This window comes from Myxocyprinus asiaticus, chromosome 48 (genome assembly GCF_019703515.2).
Source record: "Myxocyprinus asiaticus isolate MX2 ecotype Aquarium Trade chromosome 48, UBuf_Myxa_2, whole genome shotgun sequence".
NCBI lineage: Eukaryota > Metazoa > Chordata > Actinopteri > Cypriniformes > Catostomidae > Myxocyprinus > Myxocyprinus asiaticus.
In genome coordinates, this window is record NC_059391.1 from 1,073,749 (window position 1) to 1,090,886 (window position 17,138).

The 17,138-nt window shown below is 36.8% G+C and overlaps 1 protein-coding gene across 3 annotated transcripts in view; it reads left to right on the plus strand.

Annotated features, from left to right (window-relative positions):
- Positions 1-17,138, plus strand: part of nup160 (nucleoporin 160) — a 96,455-nt gene that overhangs the window by 38,790 nt on the left and 40,527 nt on the right. For all 3 annotated transcript variants that reach the window (XM_051692029.1, XM_051692028.1, XM_051692030.1), the window contains exons 13-20: positions 3,008-3,107; positions 3,181-3,346; positions 3,452-3,579; positions 6,533-6,693; positions 6,771-6,907; positions 7,159-7,229; positions 12,887-13,046; positions 13,158-13,227. In XM_051692029.1, coding sequence (XP_051547989.1) covers positions 3,008-3,107; positions 3,181-3,346; positions 3,452-3,579; positions 6,533-6,693; positions 6,771-6,907; positions 7,159-7,229; positions 12,887-13,046; positions 13,158-13,227 — 993 coding nt within the window. The remainder of the gene's footprint in view (positions 1-3,007; positions 3,108-3,180; positions 3,347-3,451; positions 3,580-6,532; positions 6,694-6,770; positions 6,908-7,158; positions 7,230-12,886; positions 13,047-13,157; positions 13,228-17,138) is intronic.

Consider the following 17,138-nt stretch of genomic DNA (forward strand, 5'->3'; position numbering starts at 1 on the left):
CGATGACTTAAGACCGACCGCATTCTTGTGCTTAAGGCTAGATGAAGCGCAACAAAATACACTTCAACAGAAACCAGGTGTCTCGATTTAAAGTTCTTTTTAACTTGACACGGCATCTAAAATCAGTGCTCTTGCACGAGACGCTGAATAAACAAAAAACAAAGTGAAACAAAGACATCCGTCTAGCGCATTTACATAGAAAAACAAATGGTAAACTGGATGGTTGCAAAAGTGTTTGGTGTGAACAACCCCTTACAGTAGGTGGAGGTCTTTGTCCATTGCATTTTGCTCTCTTATCAGCATTTATCAGATTAAGCAATGGGTTTGTTTGTAAAGGATTTCAAGTTAGAAATGTGTGTCTCGATCCTTGCATTCTTTTCCTTTCTGTTGTGTTCTGTCTGTTTGAACAGCCCCTGACCAGGGATCATGAGCCGCTTTACCACCGAGTTCAGCTGAATACCACTGCTCTCTGGGAAAAATTCTACCCAACATTCAGCTGTAATTAATGAAAAACACTGTGATATATCGCTGTTATGAAGTTTGAGTCTGTAGAAGTATATACTGTGGCACCAGTGCAAGTGTAACACCATGTTAACACAGAACTACCTATTGAAGTGTTTCCCCCCTCGTTTTACTTTTGACTTAAAATTTGAGAATATGAACAGACTAAAATGTTATGCACTTTAGTTTAAAATAGAATGTTATTTTAACAGCCAGGAATGTTCTTTGCTATAATATAACACTGTGCTGTATGGTTATATGTATTCGATGCGCCCTCTTGTGGACTAAGGAAATAACATCAATTTAAAAAATCAACTGACTTTAAAATTCTAATTTAGAAAATTAAGGTAAAAATTCGAATTCAGTTTCTCAGCCCAATTGACAGCCCTATTTGACAAGTAACGCCCATGACTAACACAGTATCTGATTTGGATTGGGCTCATCGAGGTTTGGGAAACCTGGTCCACATCACAGTTTTTATCATGGTCACTTTGACAATGCTCATATACACACACACAGAGTGCACAGAGAGAGAGAGTGTAAAACTATGTAAAGATGGTTAAAACTGTGCTTGTTTTGCTGCTGTCGAACACGAAGAAAAGCAATTTGAAATTTTCGAATGTGTGCAAGGTAAAAAATTTGTCCACCTTTATACCTGCAAACTAGTCGCCTTTCGGCGAAATTTGTCGTTTATAATCCAAAATATGTCATTTAAATGATTCATGCAGATCTGATTTTTTATTTTTTTTTTAGGTAGCCTGTACACCCATGTATTTTCTATACATCCATGAAGTTTACCAATTTTATTCAGTCGATCGCGTCTTTGATAAGAGCAGCACAAGCACAGGTGTACGTGTGCGCACAACCACCTCACCGCCTGTGTTTGACATACGCGGTGCGTTTCTCTGAAGGGCTACAGGCAACAAGCTCTAATCGCGTTTCCAAAACCAGGGGTAAGATATCCTAACTGTTGCTGTGTATGGCACAAAACTGTATTTTTCACTTTATATACTCCACAGAATTCATTAACATGACTTTAAAATGTTGTAAAATGGCCACAATGTTTGGCTATTTGAAACACACAATCTTGCTTTATGATGTCTATTTGAATATCTCTTACGTTCTTTACTGTCAGTTGTTGATCAAAAACAAAGACACAATAATATCAGTAACATTTAGCAAAGAACTGGCAAAGAAACAGTGCAGCAACTCTCTCATCTGTGGCTTCTTATTTCTTAAACTGTCCCTTTCCTTCACGTCCCGTCAGCTTCCTCTTTGGATACGTGTAAAAGATGGAAGGAAAGAAAACAAGGACGGAGGCAACCAAGTGAAATGTAATTGTTAAATGAAATGTCATGCTCATTCAAGCATCACTTCAGAGCGTAGCCTTTGCGACACAAAAGATTCCCACATTAATCCCCCTGTGCAACCTCACTCAGGCCTCCTCATAAAGCTCCCATTGTCCTTGTTTAAATAGTTTTTCATATAAACATGCACTAAATCAATGCTTTTTTGCCGTATTTTGCTGTGTTTTTAGATGCCGTAAAAGAACTTCAACTGTTAAAAGCATCTCGATACATCTGCTTTCTGCCTTATTCATTGTGCTGCATCTTGCTTTTTTTTTTTTAGCGCAAGAACGCATATGGAATGAACTAAGGGCTCAGGGCAAAAATGCCACTGAAGGTGACAAAAATGACCCCGAAATTGAAAATGTGAGGGCAAAAAAAAAGTGCCACTTATGATTTCTTATTTGTGAAATCGGATACATTTGTTTTTCTAATCTAGACCCAGTATCGCAAGAAATGTATTTATAGGTAACCGCTTGTCTGAATTTATTAATTTGCAGTATTTGATGTAACATTATGACATCATATTGTCATAATTTGTATGGTTAGAAAAATGTTCCAACAATTCCCTCATTATGGTAAAAAAATGCCTCTAAAATAGAAAATTTAATTTCTGACACTAGTCTAAATAGCTTCTTTTAGAAATTCTTAAGTCAATAGTTACATAAATGCTATACATACTCAATAAAATAATCATACAAAAATGCTTCAGTCAGAATTTAATGCTTTGGTGGTGTTTTGGCAAAAATAGTCTCTACAATAAGGGTACACTTAAAATATGTTTTTAAATATAATATATTAACAAATAATAACATGTTGATAGATACATGTCACAAAAATTTAATTTGCATGCTTTTTGTGTGTTACTTTTCACGCTTTGTTACCCCCTTTTTCAACTGTTCTGACTTTGGAGATATGACCTTAAGCGAGTGCTTAAGTATTTTTATGTGCATTTGAGATTTTATTCGCTTCATGGTGATCCCATCCAGCATTTTTATGCGATATTCCAATATTTGCATTAAAATTTGTGGTTGGAAACCCAATTATTGTTGGTCAAATTAATAAGAAAATTCTTAAGGGTTCACAAACTATCTAGTGTGACTGTATATTCGATATGTTTCCCAACCCTGCTACTTTGAAAGGTTTATTTTCTCTTCTAGGGTTTTGTATCATTCCTGTTGCCTTGCTTTGCTGTGGATCATCTTTACCTGTCCTCAGATGAATATCTGTTCTCTGAAGAGACGACGCCCATCGCTGAAGGTAACAACACAGTCTGTGGAGTGACAGTAACTCATAATCTGTAGCAGCAGTGTTAATGAAGGTGTTTTCTCAGACTCAGATGTGAGTCGGGACATTCTGCAGCTCGTTCAGTGTCTGCGGCTGGTGAACGATGCTCTGCCGGAGGAAATGACATATGAGATGGAGAAAGCGCTTGAGCAGCTGATGTCTCCAGAGAGAGCATCTGAGAAAGTGCTGGAGGGGCTGCTTGCCAAAGACACGTCAGTATTCCCCGTCACCCATTTAGAGCTTGAAGCGTTCAGCTTTACTGTAGTCCCACTAGCCATTGATCAGATTTGATGAATCAGGTGAATGTTTCTCTCTAGTGTGAGTGTTATTGAGGACATCGCAAACAAACTGCAGGACATCCGTAACCCCATCACTGCGATTAGTGTGCTGCTCAGAGAACTGGACCTTGAGACCGATGCAGAAACTGACACCGGACCCACTGCAGGTAACAGAAGATTCATGCTTTTGAAGTTATTTGGTAAATATTCCCGCTTCGCGTCGGGGTCCTGATCACACTGTCGGGGTTTGTGCTATAACGACCGGCTGACTGTACATTATCCCTTACATATCGCCCAGCCCTATCTGTCATCATTTACTCACCCTCATGGTATTCCAGATCTGTATGAAAGGTGTTTTTTAGCTCAATTTAAGCCATTATTCACTGAAAATCTTTCCTTAAAGCTATAATATGGCTTTAGAAGTCTTGGAAAATAGTGCAGGGGTCATATGGACTACTTTTCTGATTCTTTATGGTAGGGTTGTCACAATATCATGGTTACATTCCTATGTGTGTCTAAGAGGTGTGTATTGTTCTGCGTTGTCTCCCACACTTCATACTGTCACATTTCCCAGACACTTCCCATTGGTTGTTCTATTGGAAATCCCCTATGATGTCACCATCTCCACAAACAATCCCGACAGACAGCTCAGTTTAAAACCCCGCCAAAACCCATTTGCTTCAGCTGCTTACTGTATTCATTTGTTCATTGCTAGACATCATTTTTTAAACCATTCATTTTGTTTTTGTACATCTGCGATCTTGTTTCCTCATCCCATTTTTGTTGTTATTCGTTATTCGGTTTGTTTGGCCCCGTTTTCGTAGATTTAGTTTGTTACCCTGGGGAGAAGCGGACAGGTAAGCAGGTCACGTGATGTACATTGTGCACACGTGTAGGATTTAGATACTGTATTGTCTGTGATGATCCCGTCTGTATGAATGCAAGAGCTTCTTTTAACTCCTGAAGAAGGTTTTTGTCACATCTCACAGCGCAGCACAATGAATGTATATGGAATATTGGTCACAAACATGGTGGCACGGTCATACAGTGACGTCACATGAAACAGGTCAGTAGACACACTAGGTAAGGAGCTGCTGCCCCAGGAAACCCACTTCTGTGTTTAGTGTTTGTTTGCTGTTGTTTTTTTTTTTTTTTTTTTTTTTTTTAAGAATGATGGTGAGTTTGTCTCTTGTTTAGTTCAAACAGATTAAAATGTCAAGCGTAGGTAAGAAAGTGGACCTGGAAAATTCATTTTCTGCGTTTGTTTCTTTTTCAACGGGAATTAGAAATATTTCTTTACTCGGTTATTTGACAGTTTGATTTAGTCAGCTCACCTGTCCTTGTTTGATTTAGCATGTTTTAAGGGTTTAACACTAAATATATATATATATATATATATATATATATATATATATATATATATATATATATATTTTTTACTGTTGGTTTCTTTATTTTTGTAAATAAACCTCACTTTTTTACCATGGCCATTGCAACCGTTTTGTTTAACTTTTGACGGATTCTTACGTTGGTCCCAAACTTGGGTCATAACATTTTTTTTTTTTATATATATATATATATATATATATATATATATATATATATATATATATTTATTTAGTGTTAAACCCTTACAACACCCTTAGACCATCTGGGGTCGTGACATCGGGGGTCGTCCGGGATTTGATCATAATCATATCTTACAATACTATACCAGCTAAAGTATCATGATACCACACGATAGTGTTAATACTTTACACAGTTTGTCTTAGCAAAGGTGGTTCTTAGAAACTAGCCATTCCACTTGTTGCTCTGGAAGTGGTGAAAATAACTGATGGATGAACTGGGAGAAGGCTCAAATGGACTAACTTGTTACCTAATGCATTCTTAGTTTGATGTAAAAAAAAAATAAATAAAAATTATTCGCCGCATCACAACAGCCAGTTCAAACTGCTTTAAACTTTTGTTCCATTATTTCTGTGATTATTTGAATGTTCGTAACATAAAAATTAAGATATTGTAACATTGAAAAGACTGTTTTGAGCAGCTGTTTCATTGTTACAACCGCTTCAGCCCCTCTCTTCTGGTAAACAGCAGCGCGAATGCAGATTACACACACACCGGTTTGATCACACGGTTCAGAGACATGATCTAATCATAAGTGCGAACTTTGCATTGTTACTGCCACCATGCATTTGTTATTGGGGAAAAAAATGTAAACGAGTGCAACATTCAATTTTTCAGAGAAACAGTAAATCTGTAAATGTCAAGATAAAGCATTTAGGTTAAATGAAGTGGCACTAAACCGTGTGTATGCTGCAGAGGCAGTGGGATGTGTCCGAAGGTGTTTAATAAGGTTGCTGGTGTTTCCCCCTTTGGCTTGAAATCTCTGTCAACATTCACGGCAGATGGGTTTTCCCGGTCTCATCATGCAAACCCCAAAATAATTCAAAATCTCGCTAAGTGAATTGTGATGTGTAAAAAGCTTCTCGCTCTCCAAAGTTTTACTTAAATCCATATTATCTATTAGGTGACACAACCAGCAAATTAACACGCTGGAATTCAGACGTGTGTTTGAAGCATGGTAAAACCACTCATTGAAAAAAAAAAAACAATACCATGTAAGAGGCAAATTCTAAACAGCATTTTGCATTCTTAAAAGGCACTGTGTGAAGGGGACGGCACTCAAAGACTATTCTTAATGTTATTGCAGACATGTGTCTGATTCAAATGAAGGTTTTAGCAAAAATATTTACTACTACACATACAGCTTACGTTACTACTGTATTGACGGTATTACCGTTTAAAAAATACTGTGGCACCGGCAGTATTTTTAAGCTTTTGTATCACGATACTACCATAGCACCAGTCTACCGTGCGACCCTACTATACGTTGTTGTATTTTATTTAATTGAATTTTATTTATTTTTTTCCTATTTGGAGCATGACAGATCCTGGTCACAATCCACTTTCAGTGTATGAAAAAGAGCAGTGAGAACATGCTTTAAGGTGTTTCCTTTTTGCTTTTATCAGAAGAAAGCCATAAAGGCTTGGAACGACATAAGATCTTTTTGGGGGTGAAGCATTCCTCTCATCAGTGTTGATGTGTGTTTGTGGCAGGTCAGTCTCTGAGAGTGCGCATCGGTCTCTCTCAGCTATACGGCAGCAGTGCGGCCGCCAGTCTGATCGGTCAAGCTGTGTGTCAGACTGCCATGACACGAGCGCTACTCTGCAGAGACTTGCTCATTCTGCTGCAGCTGTATATGCACATCAGCAATAATGTAAGTTTACACACATACATGCAAATTTATTATACACAGTTAAGACTATTTACTGATTGTGTGTGTGTGGCACACAGTTGTTTCTTCCAGGCGGCTCTGAGATGCTGCAGCTGCAGCAGGATTTGATTCCTCGCTGTTCTCACCTGCTCTGCTCGTATCACCTGCTTAAACAGATGAGCCTGACGCTGTCCTCATCTGTACCGATTGACATACTGTGAGTCACATGCCACAACCTGAGAGAGAGATAGTCAATGCAGTTTGTAATGAGTACTAATAAATCTCAAAACTTTAAACTGCAAAACAGTAATAAAGTCTTGTCATTGCATCAGGGTTTCAATTCAATATTGTGATCGTGTTTCATGGTATTAAATTGTTCTTATACAGTTTGATTCTGAAAGATGTTTTCAACTTGTGTGAGTTCTATTGAAGCGCATGATTTCATGTTCTCTGATGTTTGTTCTTCAGTAACGCAGATCTGCAGCATCTCTCTGTTCTGGAGCTGTCTGACTCCTCGACTCATACAGCCAACAGATCAGGTCAAATTAGCACAACATCACCATATATAAACACAATATCACCATACAAATATGTGCTGATTTATATTAATGGCCAATTATTGACCAATACATTTTTTTTAAATATATATATATATATATATATATATATATATATACAGGTGCATCTCAATAAATTAGAATGTCGTGGAAAAGTTCATTTATTTCAGTAATTCAACTCAAATTGTGAAACTTGTGTATTAAATAAATTCAGTGCACACAGACTGAAGTAGTTTAAGTCTTTGGTTCATTTAATTGTGATGATTTTGGCTCACATTTAACAAAAACCCACCAATTCACTTTCTCAACAAATTAGAATATGGTGACATGCCAATCAGCTAATCAACTCAAAACAGCTGCAAAGCTTTCCTGAGCCTTCAAAATGGTCTCTCAGTTTGGTTCACTAGGCTACACAATCATGGGGAAGACTGCTGATTTGACAGTTGTCCAGACGACAATCATTGACACCCTTCACAAGGAGGGTAAGCCACAAACATTCATTGCCAAAGAAGCTGGCTGTTCACAGAGTGCTGTATCCAAACATGTTAACAGAAAGTTGAGTGGTAGGAAAAAGTGTGGAAGAAAAAGATGCACAACCAACCAAGAGAACCGCAGCCTTATGAGAATTGTCAAGCAAAATCGATTCAAGAATTTGGGTGAACTTCACAAGGAATGGACTGAGGCTGGGGTCAAGGCATCAAGAGCCACCACACACAGACGTGTCAAGGAATTTGGCTACAGTTGTTGTATTTCTCTTGTTAAGCCACTCCTGAACCACAGACAACGTCAGAGGCGTCTTACCTGGGCTAAGGAGAAGAAGAACTGGACTGTTGCCCAGTGGTCCAAAGTCCTCTTTTCAGATGAAAGCAAGTTTTGTATTTCATTTGGAAACCAAGGTCCTAGAGTCTGGAGGAAGGGTGGAGAAGCTCATAGCCCAAGTTGCTTGAAGTCCAGTGTTAAGTTTCCACAGTCTGTGATGATTTGGGGTGCAATGTCATCTGCTGGTGTTGGTCCATTGTGTTTTTTGAAAACCAAAGTCACTGCACCCGTTTACCAAGAAATTTTGGAGCACTTCATGCTTCCTTCTGCTGACCAGCTTTTTAAAGATGCTGATTTCATTTTCCAGCAGGATTTGGCACCTGCCCACACTGCCAAAAGCACCAAAAGTTGGTTAAATGACCATGGTGTTGGTGTGCTTGACTGGCCAGCAAACTCACCAGACCTGAACCTCATAGAGAATCTATGGGGTATTGTCAAGAGGAAAATGAGAAACAAGAGACCAAAAAATGCAGATGAGCTGAAGGCCACTGTCAAAGAAACCTGGGCTTCCATACCACCTCAGCAGTGCCACAAACTGATCACCTCCATGCCACGCCGAATTGAGGCAGTAATTAAATCAAAAGGAGCCCCTACCAAGTATTGAGTACATATACAGTAAATGAACATACTTTCCAGAAGGCCAACAATTCACTAAAAATGTTTTTTTTTTATTGGTCTTATGATGTATTCTAATTTTTTGAGATAGTGAATTGGTGGGTTTTTGTTAAATGTGAGCCAAAATCATCACAATTAAAAGAACCAAAGACTTAAACTACTTCAGTCTGTGTGCACTGAATTTATTTAATACACAAGTTTCACAATTTGAGTTGAATTACTGAAATAAATGAACTTTTCCACGACATTCTAATTTATTGAGATGCACCTGTATGTATGTGTGTGTGTATGTATATATATATATATATATATATATATATATATATATATATATATAATTTTTTGTGTGTAAAATAAAGTACCTACCATTCGTATTTATAACCATTTATATGTATAATCATACTTCCGTGCAGATACGAGTGAAAGAAAACGTTTTTTCTCATCAGTTAAGATCGGTAAATGAGCTTGTTGCATTTGAATTTGCAACGGTCTATCATATGTAAAAGTGTGAGCTCTGTTGTTTAGAACTGCAAAAAAGAATCGCAAAACTTTTTTTTTTTTTTTTTTTTTTTTTTTAAATCTTATTTATCTTTCAGGTTTTCTCTAAAAATTTCATGAATTTAACAGATCCAGTCCTTGTTCAGTGGAAATAATTTATTCAGTGTTGGGGAGTAGCTAACTACAAGTAGTGACACTGCTAACATAACTACATTTTTCAGTAGCTTGACAATAGCTCAGCTACTTTTAAAACAGTTATTATTGACTTTTGAGGGATTTTTATTTAGCTTCTCATTATCTGTGCGTTATTGGAAGCAGCAAGAGAAATAATTATTAACATGCATAACTATATGATTTCTCGATTTCTTAGCATTTAACTTATTTTCATGTAAAATAAATACAATTATTGGTAAAAGAAATCATTTATTATGGCATGTATTACTGTGCAACAATCTTTTATAGGGTGACCAAACATCCTCTTTTTCCCCAGACATGTCCTCTTTTTTTGGACCTGGACAAAGTGTCCGACCAAGATTTCAAAATTGCCTCTAAATGTCCAGGACGTTTTTGTAGATCAACCTCTGTATGTGACCTGTAAAGCTGAAAATTGCGTGTCAATGGCAAAAATGTCTGAAAATACAATGAACATGAACACAGGTGAGGGGAGGAACAAGTCCACATACTCAATATTATATCACAAGCTCAAAACGTCAGCCCAAGGGGAGTTTGTCATAAAAATGAGATCTTTAGGAAGAAGGCTACACCTGGGCACAGCAGGAGGACTGAAAAGTGTGAAGTATAAGCAGGGGTTTTCAAACTGGGGTCCGGGGACCCCTAGGGGGCCTGCAGTAGGTTCTAAGGGGTCTGCAGAAAAAAGAAAAGGGAAAAAAAAGACCCAAATTGACAATATTATCCTTTCATTCTGATTTTTAAAGAGTATAAATATATTTTAATTCAATTTTTAAAAAGAAATGTCATCTGGTTTTGCATCTAATTACTCTAACAGTGGGTATAAAAAAAGATATGCGCTCAACTTAATACAAAGTAATATTTTCCAGATTTTTAATATTATATTTTAATAATTTCTGTATATTTTCTTAATTTCCTTCATTACAAAACAACAGCCAGTTATTTAATATTGCAAACCACACATTGTCTTTATAATATAACGCTTTTATCCTCACACAGTATAAAATGGAATCTACATCTAAAATATAAAGCTGCCTATATATATTTTTGAAAAGGGGTCCCTCGCAAGGGGATCATCATGTTTGGGGGTCCTTGGCATCAAAAAGTTTGAAACCCCCTGAAGTATAGTATAGAAATGGCCATTATTAACTACATTAATGTTACTATTCATTAAATGTATTAAATACATTTAATGTCTTTAATTCAAAAATGTTAATAGTGTAAATTGTTATTAATATTATTGGTTTAATAGTAACATTGTAAAACAAATATTACCTCATACTTTTTGATAGTCACTTGTAGTGTATCTAACGACTTTTTCAAAAGTGTAGCTAGACTGTAGCTTAACTACTTTAAATTATGAGTAGCTTGTCAAACTACAGTTTCAAAGTAGCTTTCCCCATCACTGAATTTATTGTTAGAACAATAAAATAGCTTAAAAGATTGATCTGATAACATCAGCCTATCCACAATATTCCTGAGTCCCATGATGCTTTGTGGGCGGAACTTCCGGTTAAGCGTAAACAATCGTTATGTTATGTACTAATGCAGCATTAAATGACGGAAACTTGAGCAAATAATCACAGAATTATATTGAGGCGATATATTGTTCCTCACCTATCTGTTAATGATTATGGGTTTGAGGATGATGGCCAAATATTGCAAATAGAAGCATTTTAGTTATTTTGTTGAGTCTTTATCCATCGATGGAAGAACCTGAGCAGACTAACCTGAAAAGCTATGTAGCCTATTAGCGCCTTCACAGCTGTAAATTTGGACATGTTTTGAGAACTGGAGATAATTATGGTTATTTTAAAGCAAATATTGAGTCTAGAGAGTTTGTGGTACCGAGATTATGTACTTACTGCAGAGACGGGAGGTTTAGACAGCAGGATGCTCATATATTACAGGACTCAGGCAATGATGCTGTCATGCTGCTGTTTTTTTGTTTTGCTGTTGTATAAAATACAAATATTTTGCTGGAGATGAATGTGTAGTAGGGTCAGTCTAGCTTTATAATTGTTAGTTTACATGCATAATATCCGTATCTAAATGCTATAACCTACATGAAATGTTTTAGTGTTGACTTAACTGATCCTGTTGATAGATTGAATTTATTGTTCTTGTGTAGGAAATAAAGATGTAGTAGCAGCCACACAATAAACTGTACTGTACAAAAAGAACTACATGCAATACAAATAAATATATTTATTTGGACATAGATTATAAACATTGTACACAAAAGTGCAGTGTTCTCTGTAAAGCAACTATAAAACAGGATGAATTATTAAAAACACTAGCTGTACAAATAAATGTAATTGATACTGAATTAATGTCTACACTGTTTTCCAAATCACCTTTTCACCTTAAGGGAAGACATGCACATTCTGCAAAGACACTCAAAGAAAGTGAATTGCAGGCAGGAAAAATGCAGGAAAGAGGAATATTATAATACAATTAATTTCAAACATGATAAAACATCTCACTACTGTACATGTTTCATCTAATAATTATGGTCTTCCACTGTAGAATTGATCCATTTAGCATCACAGCATGAAAACAGTTGAAAACTTTGTCACTACTCACAGACAGTTAAGGAAAAACAGTTCCTTTTTATACTCCGTAATAATGCCATTTCAAAACATATGAAGCATTCACAAAAAAGATGCTAAATAGAAATGAACAGAATCTCAAAATTTCTACTGAACTTTCAGCGCATGTACTCGCCTGTTAGCGCAATAATTGTATTGTTTATATTTAATTCATTGCGCTCCATTTCTGGACATCTATCGCAGCTGGACCGTAACGGTGGATAATATAAGTAATTGTCACTCTTGACTTCTTGCCAATCAAGTGAAAAGAGCGCACAAACAAATTATTCCAAAGCTTTTTCAAACAGATGTTTCTAAGTCAATCCTTTTGTAGACAGCCGATGGAAGAAGCAACATCTGGGACTGGAGTGCTTTTGCGAGTGGTTTCTGATTATAATATTGCTGTTTTAGGTAAAACTTAGTTTCGCTTGATTATTAGGAGAACCATTAACTGCACACATTGTCCGGGAAATTTTAAATACATCTTACAACATTTAAAAAGCAAGAATCCAAACGCATGACATGCAAGCAAGCAGAGACTGGCTACACACAAAACACCAACCAATCATACTACTGCTAGCCAACCGGAAATTTCGCCCACCTAGCGAAATACAGTGGACTCGCTGAGAATGTTGTGGATAGTTTTTTATATCGTTAAATAGTCGTTTTATATCGATATTATATATTAGAAGAAAATATCGAGTTAAAATCGATATTGGACAAAAAGTTTCATATCTGCGCTTCCCTACAAATGAACATGCAACACTATGACAAAAGCACAACACCAATTTTTTAATGGTTGAGGTGCTGTGAAAAAAATCACTATAAAGGGGTTGCAAATATTTTTTTAAAGTTTGGGAAGCACTGATATTAACATGTTTATGACAGATGATGAATGCTGACTCTTCTTCTGTGTGTTGTCTGTAGTGTTGACTCCTCAGACTGTGGTGGAGTTGTTCTATCACACTGTGGCTCGCAAAGCCATCGTGTCTCAGATCTTCTCACAGCAGAATGTTCAGAGCAGTCAGACAGCGCTGGACTGGTCGCAGATGATCTCTAATGTCCTCACACTGCTCTGCCAGTTTCTGTATCCTCACACTTTCTAATGGACTTGACATTTTCACACAGTTCTTGATTTTAAAAAATCCCGGTGGTTTAAGTTTATGGGTTAAGTATTTGCCTTGCATCATTTCATTAGCTGGCCCAGCAATTCCAGCTTCCTCTTTCCTGAATGCCTGATGGGAAACTGCCAGTATGCACAACTACAGGTGAGGGACATCCCAAAGAACTGGGTAGTTATTGATCTGGTTTACACCTGGAATTAATATGCGTCTTACGCTATCTGTCCACAGGTGAAAAAATACTGATGGCTTAGGGTTTGGTCTTGCCACCTTATGTTTTAGTTATGAAATGATGATCATGTTACCCGGCATGATTTGGGAATGTTCCAAAAAGTATTTTGTGTGCTTCAATGGAAGCAAAGGAAGTTTACTTACTGGCCATGTTCACACAGCAGCAGAATATGGTTGTGTTCACACTAGTGATGCACTGATACCACTTTTTCTCTTCCGATTCCAATATTGGAAATCTCAGTATCGGCCGATCCCGATCCGATACCAGTGTTGTTGTTTTTTGCATAATCAGTTTAGAATGTCTTTACATTATTGTGTGGAACTAATTGAGTGTGCTCTTTAATATGTAAAGAAACACAAACCTCTAACTGCACATTATTTCAATATAAATGTATAGCTTATTAAGAAAAACTTTATTGTTAACTAGTATACTGGATAATGTACCAGCAAAATTAACAGTAATTCCAGTCTTCAAGTCTTCAGTAGAAAAGCCGTTTTTAACTTGTGTCTGGACTTTAAAGGATTCAGATCTCTTTTTTTGTTCAGTTTAGTTGTAAGATATCAGCTCATTTTCATTCACAGTTATTTTTTGGAACCCATTCAATTTGAATATTATTATAATTTGTAAACAAATGACAATAATAATAATATATTATTATAGTAATATATCTCAATCGTGCACCTTTAACTTTTAAACCCTTACGCTTTTATGACATTCTGAACTCTCCAGGAAGTCCTGTTAATGTGTGTTTGTTTGTAGGCAAGTTCACAGTAGTTTAATTCACTTCTTATTCAAATTCTGGTAAAAAAGCACCTCCAGTGCCATTCTAAATGCATATTATAAGTGAACCGAACTATTGAGCATCTACATCTGAGATGTTGTTCGTAGCGCTCAAATAGTGCGCATCGCGTGAAGGCTAAAAATAGCCGCGAGTGTGTGTGTGTGTGTAAACAGAGCAGCGCCATTCACTGACGTGCTGGAGCTGCACGTGCATTTTTATATTTACTTATTAAACACAGCCTTTTGTGATTCACAGAGCTATTGCACGTTTTCAAGTGGCTTTGAATAAAATGCACGAGTCATATGAAATACTTTGTGTTTTAATGGTTCTTTTATGTCATTTTTTGAGCTTAACGGTAACGAACATGACTAACACACAGTATCGGATTTGGATCGGGCTCGTCGGACCGATACACGATCCGTTTAAAAGATTCAGTATCAGAGCCGTATCGGATCGGTGCATCCCTAGTTCACACACAGTTCGGTTATTTACGAGAGTGACAACTGTATTCTATAACCGAACTGACACCTGCAAATTTTCAGGTCTCAAAACTGCATTTTTGGCAAACCTGTGCTGTTTGAATGGAACCATACTGGACAACTAGTTGTTAGTTATGTCATATATTGTGAAAACCACGGTGCACTGTACACACACGTCCCGCGTTTTTCATTTTCAGTTTTACAATATAATTCAAAGCTGCTGTTGGTTAATTATGATTTGACACATGACCTTGTGCTTTAATTAGACTTGTTTTTTTAATAACGCATCTTTAATTGTTTTAAGACTTGCCGGTGGTATTAAAGCCATCTTTGATATTTACTGTTGTTAGTGTAACTATGGTCACAACATGCATTTGTGACTTCGGTTGTTCGTTCATACTGTATTCGAGCCGCTGCTGTAAGCTGTTGTATGAACAGAAAATTCAAGACTCAAACCTGTAAGTAAAAAAGTTTGTCAATCTCAAACACTGACTGTGTGAACGTGGCCAATGTAATCTTCCTTTGGGTGCTGCGTCTTGCTGATTTTTTTTTTTCAGTGTCTCGTTTTGTCATGATTGTAAGGTACCATGTCAAGTCAAAAATAGTTAAACATGCCCTCTCCATTCTGTTGCATCCAGATGTTTTTGAATGCAGGAATGTGTTGTGTGTACATGGCCCCCAACGAAACCCTTCTGATCTGTGTCTGGTGGGCGTGACATAGCCTAATTATACCTCAGTCTAGTTGTTCAGATAACCCACCACCTTGTTGATTTTTAAAATGAGTAGTATTGCACATCCCTAAAAGTAACATCTAACGTTTTGGGTGACACTGTGGCCAGTGTTCGTCTAGTCAACAAAATTACTGACGAAAATTTTTTTTTTTTGTCAACCATAACAAAGACGAGATGAAAAATGCATCATGACAATAATTAAAACATTTTAATTAAAACATACTATTTAAGAAAATACAAGAAAAAAAAATACTACAAGATATTAACAGTGCAAATTCTGCAAATTAAGTCCTTAAAAGGTCTTAAATTGGAGCAACAAGTCTTTAATTCATAAGATCATGGCATTAAATGTTGCATGAGGGATTGTTTTCTTGTTGCGTTTAAGTAGGGTGACCAGATGTCCCGGTTTTATGAAGTGTGTCCCGGTGTCCCGATACATGTTTAACCCTCCTATTGCATTCGGGTCATTTTTGACCCGGTAGAGGTAAATCATAATTTAATACCACATCATTTTTCGTACAGGAAGCAAACTTTGTGACTTTGCCAAGACTACCAAATGAACATATGTTTTCCCCCAATTGTTTTAGAAGAAATTATTTAAGAAATATAACCATTTTTATAAAATTGTTACATCTTTTGCGTTCCTAGGTCAGTTTTGACCCAGGCATCAATTGTGGCTTTACACATGATATTATGCAGATATTTTCGCACATTTATGAATTTTTCTTAAAAATACTTTACTTACATTTAGCCTCTTTACCATACTCTTACACACTTTTTTTTGTCCCAAAATGGGACTGCATCTTGTTTACAAACATGCATACACATACAGTCTCACGCATGCACGCACACACGCACACACACACACACTGACAAAACAGATGTAACAAACATAACAAATAAACTATATCAAAGGAAAAACTGCCTAAAGGGAGGTGTGGAAAGAGCAAAAGTTCAAGCATACATAGTTTGAATAAGGGTTGAAGGAAGAAAGGTCCACATTTTACTCTGCCGTCCTCTACAGACTGATCTGATAATGAACCAGCTTGCAGCTAATCACACATTAACATTCAGCATTTCATGCAATAAATAGAATACATTTTGTTTAAAAACATTGTATAAAAGTACAAATGTTGTGTAGTTTCCCAAAAATAGTACAGAGCAAGTGGCGTAGCTGAAGATGCCTAAAAAACAAAATATTGAACCAAATTTTCAAAGGATCTCATCACACCACTCTCATAAAGATCACCGAGTGTATTAACCCCCCTTGCAATCCACTCTGACCAACAAAAAGGCTTATTAATGCATAGTTTGGGGTTTAGTCATAGGCTCGAGGCAACATTTAGATAAATATCTGAATTAAACTCTCTGGACACTTTTGTCCATACTGAGTGCAAATGTGAAATAACGGGGTGTGATTTAACTTCTCTGGTTAGATTGATAGAAAGGCTTTGCAATGGCAAAATAGGGGCAAGAACTTCTTGTTCAGTGCAGAACCAGGGAGGGGCTCTTTCAGGTGGAAGTGACCAATGAGCCAAATGTCTGAGACCGAATGCATAACAAAACAATCTTGGGTAGGCCTAGCCCTCCTCTGTCAATCGGCCTATGTAATTTATTGAAATGTAATCTGGGGTGCTTACCACTCCAAATGAAAGACTTCGCTATGCTCTCAAATTGCTTGAAATAAGAGAGGGGGACATCTACCAGGAGAGACTGAAGCAGGTAGTTACGTTTTGGAATACAGTTCATTTTAATAACATTAACCTTCCAAATCATCGATAAATTTAATGAAGCCCACCTGTCTACATCGTTTGAAAACCTTTTTATTAAAGGGT